At 39.5% G+C, this 15,551-nt stretch overlaps 2 protein-coding genes across 6 annotated transcripts in view; both read left to right on the forward strand.

Annotated features, from left to right (window-relative positions):
• The window catches only part of usp45 (ubiquitin specific peptidase 45), a 29,300-nt gene extending 21,670 nt beyond the window's left edge, over window positions 1-7,630 (forward strand). For all 3 annotated transcript variants that reach the window (XM_079469888.1, XM_079469890.1, XM_079469889.1), the window contains 9 exons: window positions 2,675-2,756; window positions 2,930-3,021; window positions 3,818-3,874; window positions 4,023-4,154; window positions 4,348-5,011; window positions 5,855-5,952; window positions 6,079-6,165; window positions 6,262-6,403; window positions 6,857-7,630. In XM_079469888.1, coding sequence (XP_079326014.1) covers window positions 2,675-2,756; window positions 2,930-3,021; window positions 3,818-3,874; window positions 4,023-4,154; window positions 4,348-5,011; window positions 5,855-5,952; window positions 6,079-6,165; window positions 6,262-6,403; window positions 6,857-6,987 — 1,485 coding nt within the window. In that variant the 3' untranslated portion in view covers window positions 6,988-7,630. The remainder of the gene's footprint in view (window positions 1-2,674; window positions 2,757-2,929; window positions 3,022-3,817; window positions 3,875-4,022; window positions 4,155-4,347; window positions 5,012-5,854; window positions 5,953-6,078; window positions 6,166-6,261; window positions 6,404-6,856) is intronic.
• Window positions 7,631-9,611: 1,981 nt separating this feature from the next.
• Window positions 9,612-15,225, forward strand: pnisr (PNN-interacting serine/arginine-rich protein). 3 transcript variants are annotated; one of them, XM_079469538.1, is made up of 12 exons: window positions 9,612-9,697; window positions 10,267-10,382; window positions 10,478-10,654; window positions 10,796-11,028; window positions 11,117-11,288; window positions 11,380-11,564; window positions 11,942-12,082; window positions 12,162-12,261; window positions 12,863-12,916; window positions 13,202-13,384; window positions 13,503-14,544; window positions 14,863-15,225. In XM_079469538.1, the coding sequence occupies exons 2-12, from the start codon at window positions 10,292-10,294 to the stop codon at window positions 14,891-14,893; spliced, it is 2,409 nt and encodes an 802-aa protein (XP_079325664.1). In that variant the 5' UTR covers window positions 9,612-9,697; window positions 10,267-10,291; the 3' UTR covers window positions 14,894-15,225. The 3 variants fall into 3 exon arrangements, with proteins under 3 accessions (XP_079325664.1, XP_079325665.1, XP_079325666.1); XM_079469539.1 differs by having other exon boundaries at window positions 9,694-10,123; XM_079469540.1 differs by having other exon boundaries at window positions 9,694-9,789.
• The last annotated feature ends 326 nt before the right edge of the window (window positions 15,226-15,551 follow it).

Below are 15,551 nucleotides of genomic sequence, written 5' to 3' on the forward strand. Positions count from 1 at the left end.
AGCTAACCATTCATCAAATGAATGCCATCAAACGGTTCAAAATGCTGCAGCCAGACTACTGACTGGTGGTCGCAAAATTCAATAACATGCTTTCTGTTCGTGTAGTTTGAGGTTAAAACATCTTTGGGACCGCTTACACAATAGTTGGCCCTAAACTCTGGAATAACCTCCCGGTATCTATGCGCATGGTCTCACCACTCCTCTTTTATATCAAAACCGAAAAGTAATTTTCTTTAGTCTTTAATGTATTATTGTTATTTTTTTATTTTATCTAATTATTTTTTTATTTTCTTTCTTTTTTCAATTATGTTTACTCATAGATTGTTATAGATTACGTTTTTTATATGCGCCTCCTGATCTGCACTGCACATTAGGTCAACCTTAGGCTTTTTTAAATGATGAAATGAAATATTCTGTCATTTTTATTGTCAAGTAAATGTAACTTGATTTCAGAATGTTTAGTTATTTATACTGGAAAACAAGACAAAAATGCTAAGTAAGAAATCATATTTTGAAATATCTAAACAGAGAAATCATAAAAAAAAATGTGGGGGTCCCAAAGTCTGACGCTGTTAGTAAAGAATTTTCAATTTTGCATTTCTTAAATTGAAATAAACGTATAATTTTACAATATAAGTTCAGTTAAAAGCTCAATTGAATAATTTGTGTTAGTTTATTGATCGTTTCATTGGATGTGCGCGCACATGACCCCCGGTTAATATCCGGTTTGTGTTTGGCTCGTGTCTAATAATAACTATTTATATTTTATGCAATTTATGTTAATATTCATTTATATTTTTCTGTATTGACTTAATTGTATTGCATAAACGATTTGTTGTATTTTCATTTTGTTAAAAAAATGTGTTGAATGGGTCCTGTAGTGTGGTCGCATTTAAACAAACCGTATGGTACATTGACATCTTGCGGTTTAGCTTGGTATCGCAGTCTAAGTTCTGAATATTGGCGAAACGAGTTTAGCCAAGTAACGGTTCTTCTCGGTTTCATTTGATTGTTATCATAAATAATCTACAGGCACTCTATTGTTTGTGAATGTGTACCGGAAGTGCAAGTTGGGGTCACAAAAGTGCGCATGCGCAGTAACGTTTGTTTATGTTGTTAAGATGAAACCGTCTATATATTTCTTAGTATTTGCAATGCCCACCTTTCACTTTAACATCGTGCTGTCGAGCTGGCATGACAAGGTTGTGCAAAACCTGATGATCCATCTTAGTCCAACGTGATTAAAAATGTTTCAAAGATCATTTTTTGGGGGTTTCTATGGAAGCAAGGAAATTAACATAACACAAATTGCACAAAAAGCTTATAATTAATTGATTAGAAATTCGCTCGCATTGGATTAATGACCTTGAATCGTACACATAATATTTTCTTTTTAAATTTTCTTCATGTTTTACTCTTTCTTCGATTTTTAGGTTTTTAAAATGTCTTTTTATCCATGTTAAAATGACTTTTCACTTTCAGAACTCACTGTATAGACGGTTTCAGCGGCAACAACATAAATTCCAGTAGACCTCAGCAAATAATCTGTTACTGTTGAGTAGTTTGAATTTAATTTAATACAGTTATTATACCATAAAATATCTATAAATTAAATACAAAATAAAAACACAGACCGGACATTAACTTCAGGCCAGGCACGTGTGTCTTATGAAACTGTCTGTATGCAAAGTAAATAACATCATCTTAATCAACACCTAACTTTTTTAAAGATGAAATAAGATCTTTAAATTAATGATTGATTGCTTAAAAAACACTCTATATTGTGATTGAGCTGTGAGCTCTTAAACCAGTCACCAAACATGGACACCACAATATTTATGTTGATCAGCCAATAGGATCAGTGCTCACAATATGCTAATTAACCTCAATGAATTGTCGCCAATTAACTGTTGAATAAAAATGCTAAGAATGAGGTGCTCAAGTGAGCTCAACTTCTCAGGAGTGTGCGGTGGCCTAGTTATTTTAGGATGCGTGTGTTTGTGTGATTAATTAGTTCGTCTTGCAGAGGGGTCCGACATCGGCGGGGGTTTTTGGGGGGCTGAAGGAGAGGGATTAGCTAGGCTTTTGACCTAAATAGCTCATCCTGAGCGTGGGGACGGGACAATGGAGGAGACCCGTCGAGCCCTATAGCCACCGCCACCACGGCCAATTATCTATTGATTGGTGCTTTACTGTGACGGTGTCGACAAACAGCTCTCTAACCAACAGAGTCACTGACCATGTCACCTCTCATTAAGACCACAAAAACACTCGCCTTTAGAAGTCTTCATCACTGTTGTATACACCATATATACAGTGCGTATGTTTTTATAAAATGCTCCACGTTTGAATCTTCACTTGAACATACCTGTGGCCTTGCCTTGTAGTGTCATTTATTTGTTTACGTGTTTTTGTTGCCATACAAACCTACAATAAATGTTTTTCCGGGAGAAAATTGTGAAGTGTAAGAGTAAAGAGGAGATTTTCTTATAGATTTCAAATCTCTCCGTATTTCTCAGTTTGTCTTATAAATAGGCTATGTGAAGTCTCTATTATTATAGGGTGTGAACCTTTACTCTGTTGCCAGTATTTTGAGCATATAAAGAAGGAACTGTGACAGCAGCTGAGCTTCATTGTCTGATATAATGGCATCACTTTGTGTTTACATTGACAGCGGATTAAAGCAGGCATCCTCAAAGCCTTTAACAACCCCACCGAGAAAACGGCTGATGAAGAGACCAAACGACAAGTGAAGGGTGATTCATCATTGCATTACAGATCACTCAGAGCAGTATTGCCATCTAGTGACAGCTTGTGTTCACTACTAAATAATATTTCAATAAAATTATTATTCAAAAAGATACTTCAGAGTAACATCAGATCATTTGTTTTCTACTTTAATAACTTAATACATGCTTCTTATCTACAGCTTATGGAAAGGAAGGTGTAAAAATGAATTTTGTTGATCGTATTTTCGTCGGAGAACTAACCAGCACCATAATGTGCGAGGAGTGTAAACACGTAAGCATTTCTTCGTTCTAATGTACAATATCTAGAAAAATATGTTTAAACCATGTGACCTCAAGCATTCTTTAGGCCTGTCAAACGATTAATTGCATCTGTAATAAAAGTTTGTTTACACATAATATATGTCTGTGTACTGTGCATATACATTTTGTATTCATAAAAACATACGCATACATGCAAGTATTTAAGAAAAATATAAAAGTTCATAAACATTTATATATGAAATTTAAAGTATTGGTAAATATAAATACATATATATATATATATATATATTTATTTATATTTACCAATACTTTAAATTATATATAAATGTTTATAAAAAATATTTTTCTTAAATACTTGCATGTATGTGTATGTTTTTATGAATACAAAATTGTATATGCACATTACGAAGACATTTTTTTATGTCAACACAAACTTTTATTCTGCATCCGATTAATACTTTGACATCCCTAATTCTTTAATTTCGTTTTATAGACCACTTTGAATGATGTAAACAACGCTGGTTCAGCGCTGGTCCAGAAGAACTTCCTGTTTCACACTACACAAACAAAATACAACCAACAGAACAGAGTAAAATGCTAAACCAATATATACAATTTATTAATGTATGTAAGATTTTAAATCTATATAAATAAAAATAAAACTGGAATTTCCTCTGGACTAGTGTTTACATCATGCAAAATGGTAATAATACTGATATCAATATAAGAATATCGTGTACAATATGTGTTAAAGCTACTTTAAGTTCTACAATTTAGCGTTCACCATCGGTGTGCTTCACTTCTAGATTTCTACCGTGAAAGAAGCCTTCATTGATATCTCACTTCCTATCATAGAGGAAAGGGTAAGACAATCCACAATGTAATGTGCACACTTCTGTATATCCTGTCACATATTAGAACACGTTCCGTAGTAAAATCACTGGCCTTTTTAATGGTTTGAATTCTCTGGATGGTTGACTGAAGGAAAACTTGTCCATTTTGCTTGCTCAGATCTCTAAACCCACAAACCTGGGTAGACTGGGGAAAAGTGGGCGGGACCAGGATGTTCTGGGCTCCCATGGCGACGATATATCAACCGCCCATTCACAGGCCAATAGAAACACTAGGAGGATGAGTGGACAGGTAGGCATAGCTATTAATATACAATCTATATGAAGAATTATTTGCAATGCAAACATTCAGTATTTCCAATGTTGTTATAACATAGAGATGACATCATACTATTTATGTAATCTGGGTGAATGTTGAAGACTTAATAGTTGAAAGGCAAAGATTATTTGAATTAAATAGAATGCGCTTATGTATGTGCCATCAGAAACCACAGAGTCGACATTTGTCTACTTCTCACGATGAGAGGGGAGCTGACTCTTTATCTAGCCGACATGAGGAAGAGCTCTGTGTGGCTGGGCGTGGCCTTTCCAGTTACCCAGCTGATACAACGGGCAGCCAATCAGACTGCAGCGATAAGGATTCTAGCTTGGACAGCAGTAATGATGCGGACAGTGAGGCATCTGAAAGTGAATGGTCTCCTCGAATCCCATGCACACCGAGTCACAGTAGCACCTCAGATAAAGTGTTCACCACGACTACACCAACAACAATGCACAACGTAAAGCCGAACCTGAGCCCAGGCTCAACCAGCATGCCCTCTCTTAGACCTCAACAGGGTGGTGCTGTAGAGCAGCTTGTCACCGCAGTGTCCAAGTTGGGCCTGGTACACACTTCCACCGACACCCTGCCTGTCAGCCACTACCCAGATGAGCAGGTGGAGAACCGGGACAGGGAGAGAGATCGTCAGCATCTTCAAGGTGCTTTTCAAGCCCTTTGTCACAGCTACACACCCAGTTCCAAAGAGTGCTCTGTGCAATCCTGTCTGCATCAGTTCACCTCTGTTGAGCTGCTCATGGGCAACAACAAACTGCTTTGTGAGAACTGCACTGAGAGGAGGCAGAGACAGCTGAAGAGAAGTAGCGGTGCAGGTTAGAACTTTGTTTATATAATATATACAGTGTGGGACAAAACTCTGGGATCTGAGAAGTATCTTGGAAGATAAACGCATATGGGCTATTTTTCAGGTTGCTCCAGTTCTTTAAGTAGCATGACATGGGTGATATCATTTTGATATCACTAGGGTGATATCAAAAGCGTCTGCTAAATGACTAAATGTAATTTTCCAATAGGCAGATTAAAGGCTATTTAAAGGGTTCCTTCATCCAAAAATGTATATTCTGTCTACATTTACTCACCTCCCTCGAAACGACATCTCTTTACTTCTGGTCACGAGGAATGGTGCGAAGGCGGGGTTTGCAATGACTGGCAGATTGCAAACTGGCATTCGTCTTTCACCTTTTAACGATCCAATCAATTGTCGGTGCATGAAGTCAAGTCCCGTCCTACATTTTCTTGTCATTTCAGAAGTTTTTTCACTCTGGTATACGTCAAGATATGGAAAAAAAGACGATCACTACTTCCATTTAATGCCGACTTTAAGAATGTGGTGTACACATGAATGCAGAAAAAAAAAACGCTTTTTTATTTTTGTTATATAGTTTTGTCTTATTAAATGAACAAAATAAACATATTTTTCGCATACAACTGATAAAAATATTTAAAAAAAAAACATTTCACTTAAGCATACTGTATTGTAGATTAAAAAATATATATATTTTATTTCTAATTTAATACAATTATTTACATAACTGGTCACATAACTGGTACACCACATGATATGCGGTCCTTATACGTCATTAACCCATTTAAGTTGCTTTAAATGTACTTCTTACACTTAATGTTTATTATATTATATAATATGTGTATTTCAGATAAGAAAGCTGAGAAGGTCTACACCAGTGCCCGTAAACAGATGCTTATCTCCGCCCTTCCTCCAGTGGTCACCCTTCACCTTAAACGCTTTCACCAGGTGTGAATCTCAGTATCCAAGCAACTGCCGTTACCTGCACTGTATTTATATTTAACACGGAGCAGTTTATATAATTAATAATGGTAAGGTTACATGTTTTGTGCTTTATGGTCCTTGTTTTCACAGGCTGGAATGAATCTGAGGAAAGTTAATAGACATGTGGACTTTCCACTTATTCTGGACCTGGCACCATTCTGTTCTGCCACTTGCAAGGTACAGATCATGTTTATCAACATCAGCCAATACCAGTGATTTAAGAATTCACACAATTCTTCCATGTTATTGATTTTGCTTTTATGTGCTCTGCAGAACCTTGGATCGGGGGAGCGCGTGCTGTACAGCTTGTATGGCATTGTGGAACACAGCGGATCGATGCGAGGGGGACACTATGCTGCATATGTGAAGGTCCGCACCCCTGCACGTAGAACTGAGCAGCGGAGAAACCAGTCAGGTACAAGGCTTTTGCCTACCAGAGTTTCCATTTAATCCTCAATATAATTTATTTGCAGCTTCCATTGAAAAGCCTGGAAAACATGAAGGTACACAAACTTAGTATTCCTTGCATCCCACCATTGGACCCCCAGTCCCTACAGCCTTGAAACTGTGGCTTTTTCGGTGAAGGCCAGATGGTATTGTTTGGTGGTATTGTCTCCCCTCAAGGAGAAACCTTGCTTTCAGCCGCAGAAGGTGGAGTTAAAAGCTCAGAGACCAAGCTGAGAGAATAAATTTTGTTCGCTGATAGTAAACCACAGTAGGATATATTATTGCGAGGTTATCGGGATCTTACAAGCTACATACAGGCCGTGAAAGAAAATTAATTGTTGTTTCTCTTCTAATGTCCATGCAGGTTTTGTGTCCCGAGTTGTTGTGTTTCTCTGAATACTAATGTGTTTGTGTGTTTTAGGTCCAAGAGAGGCAAGTTCTGCACCACAAGGTCAGTGGGTTTATGTTAGTGACGCCAACGTACAGACTGTACCAGAGTCCAGAGTGCTTAACTCTCAAGCTTATTTACTCTTCTATGAAGAGCTGCCGTAGAGCTGCGTGAACGTGAAACGTTTCAGATGAACTCTGGCAACAGACAATATCAGCTTGGACAACACCTGGCAGTTACTGCATGCCTCTGAATTTTAATGTCAGAAGGATTCTACATACTGTACTAAATATAAGCTTGGCCATTCAAAGGAACATTCATTACTCAAAGATGATCTGAATAGGGATTGGACAATGTGATTGATTATTATAGGTGTCAAATTATATTCAAAATTTAAGTTATTTATGACATTCTTTTATTTGTCAAAAGTAGGCATTTATTTTGCAGGAGTATTTGCCAAAGAGTAATTTACAAAAACATGTATAAAAAATGAAATCCAAGTGGGAAATAGGAAAAATGATCATCGTCAGAAGAATATCTACTCTCTGTAGTGAAAGGAAAACTCAGCATCATCCTATTTTGCCCTGGATTATACAATATCACACAAACAGATGTTTTTGTTGTGAAATCCAAGTGAAATCAAACGAACTGCAGTTGGTTTGTTTTGACGAACATAAAATGATATGTTTATTTAAATAAACTCTTCATATACACACAGACACGATGTGTAATGAAGTGTTTAGAGACTGTACTACATTTAAAACATTGCTTGGTTATTCTGTAATAAATAAAAAATGGTTTATTGTCTTTTTTTGCTTTGGTTTACAATACAGTTTCATGACTTTCATGAATATTCTTGGACTTTATAAAACAAAGAATTGTTGCAGAATTGAAATATATTATACTGAAATATCCCCCCTCCTCATGACTTGTGAACCTACACCAGTGCTTGCAGTTTATGAGGGCCAAGATTGTGCATGTTTTGAGCAAAGTATTAAAGTAAAATGTCATCAGCATAAATAGAATGGTATATGTACACTGAATAAGCAATATACATAGTGTTTATCACTGCAGCCTATATAGAATCTGTACCATTTTCTATACTGTTCATTTGGTTTAATGGCCAGATACTGTAACGCCACATTTGTGGTGTCTGAGGCTGCAGGGGTCTTCAAGCTTTTCTTTTGCTTGAATTTTGTGAGCATAATCAAAAATAATCTATTTGAGTGATTTGGGATCGTTTAGATACATTTAGTGGATGAAAACCTGTGAGTGGAATCTTTTGTTTTTGGGCTTTTACATTCTTGGTTTGGTTGGTCTTTCTGGAGACTTTGTTGGCCATTAGCCTGCGCTGTCGCCACAAATCCCAGGATGCCATTTTCACTTTTTACACAGTGGCGATTCGGTGTGATGGGTGCATAGGCGTGTTGTTTTGGAACATGTCCCTGACTGGTGAAGAAGAGGTGGGTGTGGAATCGGGAAAAGGGCAACGTCCGAATTCATCCTGTTCTCCTCTTCTCATTCTGTGACAAGTTGTTAAGACTGTAATCAGTTACAACCATGTGTACAGACACCAACAAGAATGTGTCATCTATGTGAAGTATGTGTTTCTATTTTTAAAGCAGGATTCTGGTTTAGTGACATTGTTTTTGCTGCTCAGATGTGATTTAATCTGAGTTAATGATAAAATGTGTTCCCTCGGTCCAAACTGACAGTGGAACCTGATATGGGGGACGGGTGGAGCTGCTTTTCCTTTCAAAAGAACCCGCTGAATTGGTAGATCACTCGCCTGCCAGAAAGAGATACAGTACATGCCTTAAAATAAATGCCATGACATGTTGTTGGGATGGCATGTCACATACCTCCAGGGCATACATAACAAGTGCTTACAAAAAATGATGCTTGTTATCTTTTTGATCCAGCTGTGATTTCTGGAGAACACAACAACATACCCAATTCTGTCACTCTTTGGAATGTCATTCTGGCTGTTTGGTATATGGCAAAGGAACAGAATGCAAAATTATATTCCCTGGATTTCAGAAATTGAAAGTGTATGATATGATTCAATTGAATAGGTGGGTAATCTACTCTTTTTAAATCCTTGTCTTCTTAATTTTGGGGGGGTTCAGCAGTCTTCTTTATTTTCTTTATTGTGTTAATTTTTCAGAGAGATTTTTGGTTTATTCCATTCTTATGTGTTTTATGCAGTCAAATAGTTCATTGCAGGTTTAATCTTAACACATCTCTGCTTTCGTTGAGACTGGAAATATAATTCAATAAAATAAATACTGAAAATAGTTGGTATTTTATTTCAATTTTTATTTTGATAATGTAGGCTATCTGGTCACTATATTTTACTGGGTGGGATTCATTTAATATTTCACAATCCTTACATTATTGCGGTCATAAAATCTGCATGCTTAACCTTGAAAAATGAAACTAATGTAGGCTATGGCATTGCAGGACATGCGTTTAACTTCCAACCTTATCTACTCCCTGATGATTTCCGGACTAGAAACGGTTTTATAAACACAAAATACTCACTTCAAAAACATTGCGTTATCTATATGCTTATTTCACAATTTTTGCGTAGTGACACTATATTTGAAACTACATTGATCAGACGCGAAGCTCAGAAATCAAAGTAGCTTATTCTTTTATAATAAATGTATTTACATATAATCACTTAAATTTGTCAAGTTTTTACTTATCTTTGTAGACATAGTTTACACGTTTATCATATGTCGTAAACTGGTAACGTTATAATATTGTGAGCGCTAGGGGGAGTTTGCTGCGAGGTCACACTGGTCGCTATTGCTTCCGGGTCATCATTTCATCGCCATTTTACTGCTGAGAGTGAGAGAAACTGAAGAGGTAAGAGAGCGATTGTATTTGTAAAACTTCACTAAACAATCCCCTGTGTCTCCTCGACATCCGATGTGACGATCGGCGAACTACAAGATTTTGTGCGTTTTAACAGCGCAAAAAATAGATTAAATTTGATAACCGTGGTTGTAATGTTGAAGACGTGCGGCCTATCGTCTGCACAGCTGCTCTTACGTCGACGATAATGTCTGTTTAATTTGTGAAGAATACATCAGGTGCAAGACGGTTAAGTGAAAAGGCGTTGTATATATGGCGGTTTGCATTTAAAAGAAAACGGATAGTTTGTAATAGTCGGAGTATCAGTGTTTCTTGGCTGCTTGTGTAGGGGTGTGAGTGTTTGTAGGTGCTGCTGGGCTTATTATATTACCGATCCGTATTGGTACAAATTGATATGACTCTTTACGTCTTTTTAAGGTAGCTGAGACAAAATCACACCATGTACACTTTGTAACGCATATTATATTTGTTTTGTATGCGAGGATAACTAATATGTTTATTGGTGCACTTTTTCAATTTACGTTTTTGTTACTGCATAATTTTGTTATGATTTGTATCAGTCTCCAGACACAGAAAAAGTGAGTGATGTGGGACCAGGGAGGACAGCCCTGGCCTCAGTGGCCCCTGGGTTCACAGCAGCAATGGATGCAGTCTTTTCAACATCAACAAGATCCGGGTGAGAACCTTGTTCCTATCGAGCTGTAGCACAGTATGTTTAAATGAGTTATTCTGAACAATGTTGTTAAGTTGTATGTATGCCTGACGCTGCAGGTCAAGTGGACTGGGCTGCTTTAGCACAAGCATGGATTGCACAGAAAGAATCCAGCGTTCCCGAGCCACCGAGTATTCAGCCCAATGGCCAGGATATGCAGAACATGGAGCCTCCAGGCCGTAATAACCATGGGGCCTTCCCGGGGGATTCAAATTTTGGCAGAGGTTGGCAACCAGGTAAGACTAACTCAACTGTATTATAATCATTGGCTCAACCTCTAAATCATTTTAAAGATTTCTTTGTGTTGCCTATAAGCGAGTGATGGTCATAATGTCACTGATATGTTTTGATCATATTTTTTTTTTATTTGTTCACAGAGTGGGGGATGCATGGCCAGCCCCCACCTCCCCCTCCAGAACAAGCGTGGATTCCTCCTGGGCAAGTGGCGATGGATGTCATCAACCCATCGGAAGACAGTAACAGTCAAGATAGTTTAGAGTTTCCTGGAGAACCGCACCATAGAGGTTTTCCTCCAAACAGCCATGGATTTGGGGGCCAGCCTGAGCCGTACCCAATAGCCACCATGGCTGTCAATCAATTTGATTATCAGGTATGCTATTCAGATCCAAAAGGTATATCTATTTCTTCTGTGTTTCTGACACTTATATTAACCTATCATTTATATTGTTTCATCCTAGCATGGTGCTGCACCGACAGGGACAGCATATGGACCACCCTCCACCGGTTTTCACGCACCATTCTGGCCCGACAGAACTCAGAACAGAACAGACCGTCTTCCTGCCTTCAGAACAGAACACCCCAGATCCCCCAACCAGATCCCCCAACTAAAACCAGAGGCGCCTACACTTGGTGAGTACAAAAGTTGGTCAGAATGAGTAAAATGCAGTTGCTGGTGTACAGTGTTTAACAAATGCTGACATTGTCTTGTTTTCTGTTCTAGATGCTGTTAAAAGGAGAACACTGCCTGCATGGATTCGGGAAGGCCTTGAAAAGATGGACCGTGAGAAGCAAAAGAAATTGGAGAAAGAGAGGATGGAAAAAGAGCGTGCTGAAATGGCAAATAATCATAGCGATATGGTAGAGGAGAGAGGTGATGGGAATCGGTTGCCACGCAGAAGCAAATTTGTAAGCATCTTTTTCATTACCTGTTTACAGGGGAGGGACCTGCTGAGGTTACTTTGGCAACTGTTGTCCCAGCATTCACTGACACGCGTAAACGTTCATTGACATAATTGTGGTTACCCTCAGTAACTTTATTTACTTTTAAAGGTATCGTTCACCCAAAAATTAAATGCAAACAACATCATGGGAATTTTGAACAACATGAGGTGAATAAATGGTGATAGAATGTTTATTTTTGGGTGAACTGATCCGTTGTATTGCTCGTTATGAATGCAGGCCACCAACACTAGCAGTATTGCAATATAGCGAATTCGGCGCTTAGCTCATGCACAAGCTTACAATCTCTAGTCCAACCAGTCCAATCTACTGTGTTTATTTAGGACAGCGATGATGAGGACGGTGAAGAAGATGATGATGGAGTATTAGGGAGGAAACCGGAGTTCGGTGGAAGAGTTTCTCCCCTGGTTCAAGAAGATCAAAGTGAACCCGAGATGACAGATGAGGAGAAAGAGTTTCAGCTGGTCTGTATTTTCTGCTTTTATCGACTCCTCCCTGCCCATGCTTGTGACATGTTACTTACTACATTCTCCCTTTCCACAGATGTTTATGACTAAAACGCTTCTGACCGAAGTTCTCCTTGAGGTCACAAATGAGGAGATCCAGCAGGTGGCCAAAGAGACCCATCGCAAAGCCTCTAAAGGTCTGCTCCTGTTCTCTTCTGTCCATGCAACAGTGCCTTCAAGTTTAATTCTGAGGAAGGGCCACTGTTCCGCAGAAATTCTACTTGCTTATGTTTTGACCCGATATATGAAGCTTATTTGACTGATCCACCATGGTAATGCAAGCAAAAGTGAAATTCCTCAGCAGCCATTCTCTGCTAATGCAACAGAAGATGAAAACAAACCACAGAGGGAGGGTGTTAACGGTCACATAGACAGTCTTATGTATGCCACAAGAACTTTCAAAGGGTTCCCTGCATCTGAATCGGTTTCCTCATTTACTTCCTGTTAAACAAATATACTTTCATGTCTATGACAGCTTTTCATTTTGACCGTGATACTGCATTAGTACAGACTGGTTCTCTCCCTCACTGTTTGCCTTCTGTGTGTGACAGACTATGTGTGATAACCTTCTTCTTCTCTCCATCTTTTTATTTTTGTTATTTTTTTATTTGTTTTGCCAAAGGCAGCTCTTGTGAATAGTGCATATGTGTACCATCATCTCTAGAGACTCTTGCCTATGCGAAAGTGGTGGCTGTATATGTTTTAACATGTTGTTCCTGTTGTTGATGTGAATCAAAGCTCCTGCAAAACAGCTGGCACAGTCAAATGCACTGGCTTCTCTCACCGGCCTCGGTAAGTGTCTATACATTTTGGAACATCGGGGGTGGGTGGGCTTTGGGATGTAGGGGGGACATTTCAGAGCTTGGCTCCTTTCTCAATTCTCTAATGAACTTGAAGAGTTCAAGAAGCAAGTTTTCTCAAAATGGTTAGCTTTCAACGACAGTGAAATGGAATTAGGGTATTTTAAAGCATGCTTCATTACACGAGGTGGGCCGCTTTAGAGTAATATAGTCGAGTGGATAAACAAGTGCTGCTGTCAGTGATGTCCGTTATAAGAGGGGGGCTTTGTTGCCGCAGGCGGGCTGGGTGAGTACGGTTCGGACGAGAGTGAGGATGAGGAGCGCAGCGCTAAAGGTTCCGACTCCTCGGACACCGACGATGAGGAGCTTCTGCACCGCATTCGCCAGAAACAGGACGCTTTCCGTCGCAAGGAGAAAGACCAGCAGGAGAGGTTGGCACTGGAGGCACTGTTGGCTAAAGGTATGTACATCTACAATAATAGCTGGAAACTCTGTTTTAAAGAAATGTTATAGGTTATTTTCTATGTGACACACTCTGCCGGGATGTAACATTATTGGGGCAACATTTCATTTTTCAGAAGAGTCTGCAGCAAACAGAGAATCCATTTATGAGGAGGAACAGTCAGATTTCAAACACAAACAGGAAGTTAGGGAAAAAGAGGTGGAGCCTATAGTAGAGCGGCGCAGGTCGCGCAGTGAACCAGAAGTTAGTGAGGTGAAGTGGGCAGCTTCAAGCAAAGAGAATGCCGGCCGTAACGGAGGAAGTGCCAGCCCCTCACCCAGTGCGAGACGCAGTCGCACCTCAAGTTCTAACTCTTCCAGTAGCAGATCCTCTTCATCTTCCTCATCCCCAGCCACCTCTCGCAGTTCCTCACATTCCTCCTCTCCCCGGAGGAAGAGGCGACGCAGCCGTTCCACCTCCCGTGGGACTCGCAGGCGCAGCCGAAGTCGCAGCTCTCGAAGACACCAGTCTCGCGACAAAGGCAGAGACAGGAGACTGAGCAGTCATGCCCGCAGCTCAGAGCACTCCTCGCGTCACAGGAAGCGCAGCCGTTCGCGACAGCGCAGATCCAGCAGGGGCCGTAGGAGCAGGTCCAAGGCCAGTCGCAGCCGCAGCAGAGACAGGCGGCGCAGCAGAGATCACAGGCACAGCAGAAGTCGCAGTACCAGCCGCAGCAGGCGGAAACAAAAAGATTCCAGCAGGGACAGAGAGAGGAGGAAAGAGAGGAGCCGGAGCCACGAGAAGGATAAGAAGAGGAAAGACAAAGAATTAGACAAAAAGAAAGACAAACAGAAGGGCAAGGAAAAAGAGAGTGATAGCAGCTCAGTAAGGGAGGAAGAGGATGGTGGCAAATCGAGGAAGAAAAAGGAAAGTGAGCTCGCAGATTCCCGTGGTGAGAAGTTTTCCCGGCAAGACAGTAAAAGTAGCAAGAAAGGCTCTGCCAAATCTAGCAGGAAGTACTCCGATTCAGAATCCAGTAGGAGCAGGTCCCCTTCCCCTGAGGTTAGCAAAGAAAAGAAGTCTAAAAAATCTAAACGTAGTCGATCAAGGTCAACGGAAAGATCTCACAAGTCTGGTAAGAAGGCAAGCCGCAAACACAAGTCTAAATCGCGATCAAGGTAGTATCCCTTTTCTTTCTATTTTTTTATTGTTGAACTGTTTTGAGTTTCTGTGTTAATGATCCGTTGTATTTTGCTTATTTGTTACCATGATTGTGTACAAACAAGTTACATTTAAATGTGGCATTTACATTCTTACTCCTATGGTTTTATGGGCAGTCTCTTGTAATGTTAAATGTGAAGTTAATTGAATTGTCCACAAAAGGTGGGTTTTGCCTCCTAGGTGCTGTTTGAGATGTGACTGATGTTATTTTCCCCTTTTCTGGATGTGACGTGCTAGTGATTTCACTAATGGTCTGTCCCCCGTTTCTGTTCCAGGTCCACATCTCCCAGTCGCCGCAAGCGCTGAGGGTTCTGCCTCTGATCTTGTGCACTTCTTTTAAAATTCCATGAGTTAACAAGCTTGTCTCATTATCGAGGCAACGTTGTAGGTGATGTCTCCACTCCAAACTCCCTCACTCCCTCCATTTTGTAAATACATGCTATTTTTAAGTGTCGTCTTCAAAACAGGAGATTTTGAATGATAGATTTTTTGCCTTGTATTATGCAAGACTGATAATTCAAGTAGTCAATAGAATCTTGAAACTGTAACGTTTTAAAAAAACACAAAGGAAACACAACAGGAAAAATTCTCATTTAATGTAAATTGTCCAATAAAACAATGATTCTTTCTGTCTGAAATGGCCTGTGTGTTGTCTTTTTAAATCATGTTATATTTCCAATCCAAATGAAGTAACGAACTTAACTTACTGTTTTGATCTCATAACTGTTTGACTCTGGGTTAAGATGTTAAGAAACTCAATTGATAACATGCATTTTACAGTAAAACCTCTTCCCAAGAAAATTACCCATGTTTTTTTAAGGATAGATTAGCAAAGTTTTACTTGAAATACCATGAACTGGTTACTGTGGCGATACCATAATACATTTGTTGTGACTGTAGTTTTACTACACGTGGGGTCGCCTGTATCTCCTTTAAATATTGATTGAAAGATTCATATCAGAAA

Source organism: Barbatula barbatula (assembly GCF_947034865.1).
Source record: "Barbatula barbatula genome assembly, chromosome: 12".
In the NCBI taxonomy this organism is placed as follows: Eukaryota; Metazoa; Chordata; class Actinopteri; order Cypriniformes; family Nemacheilidae; genus Barbatula; species Barbatula barbatula.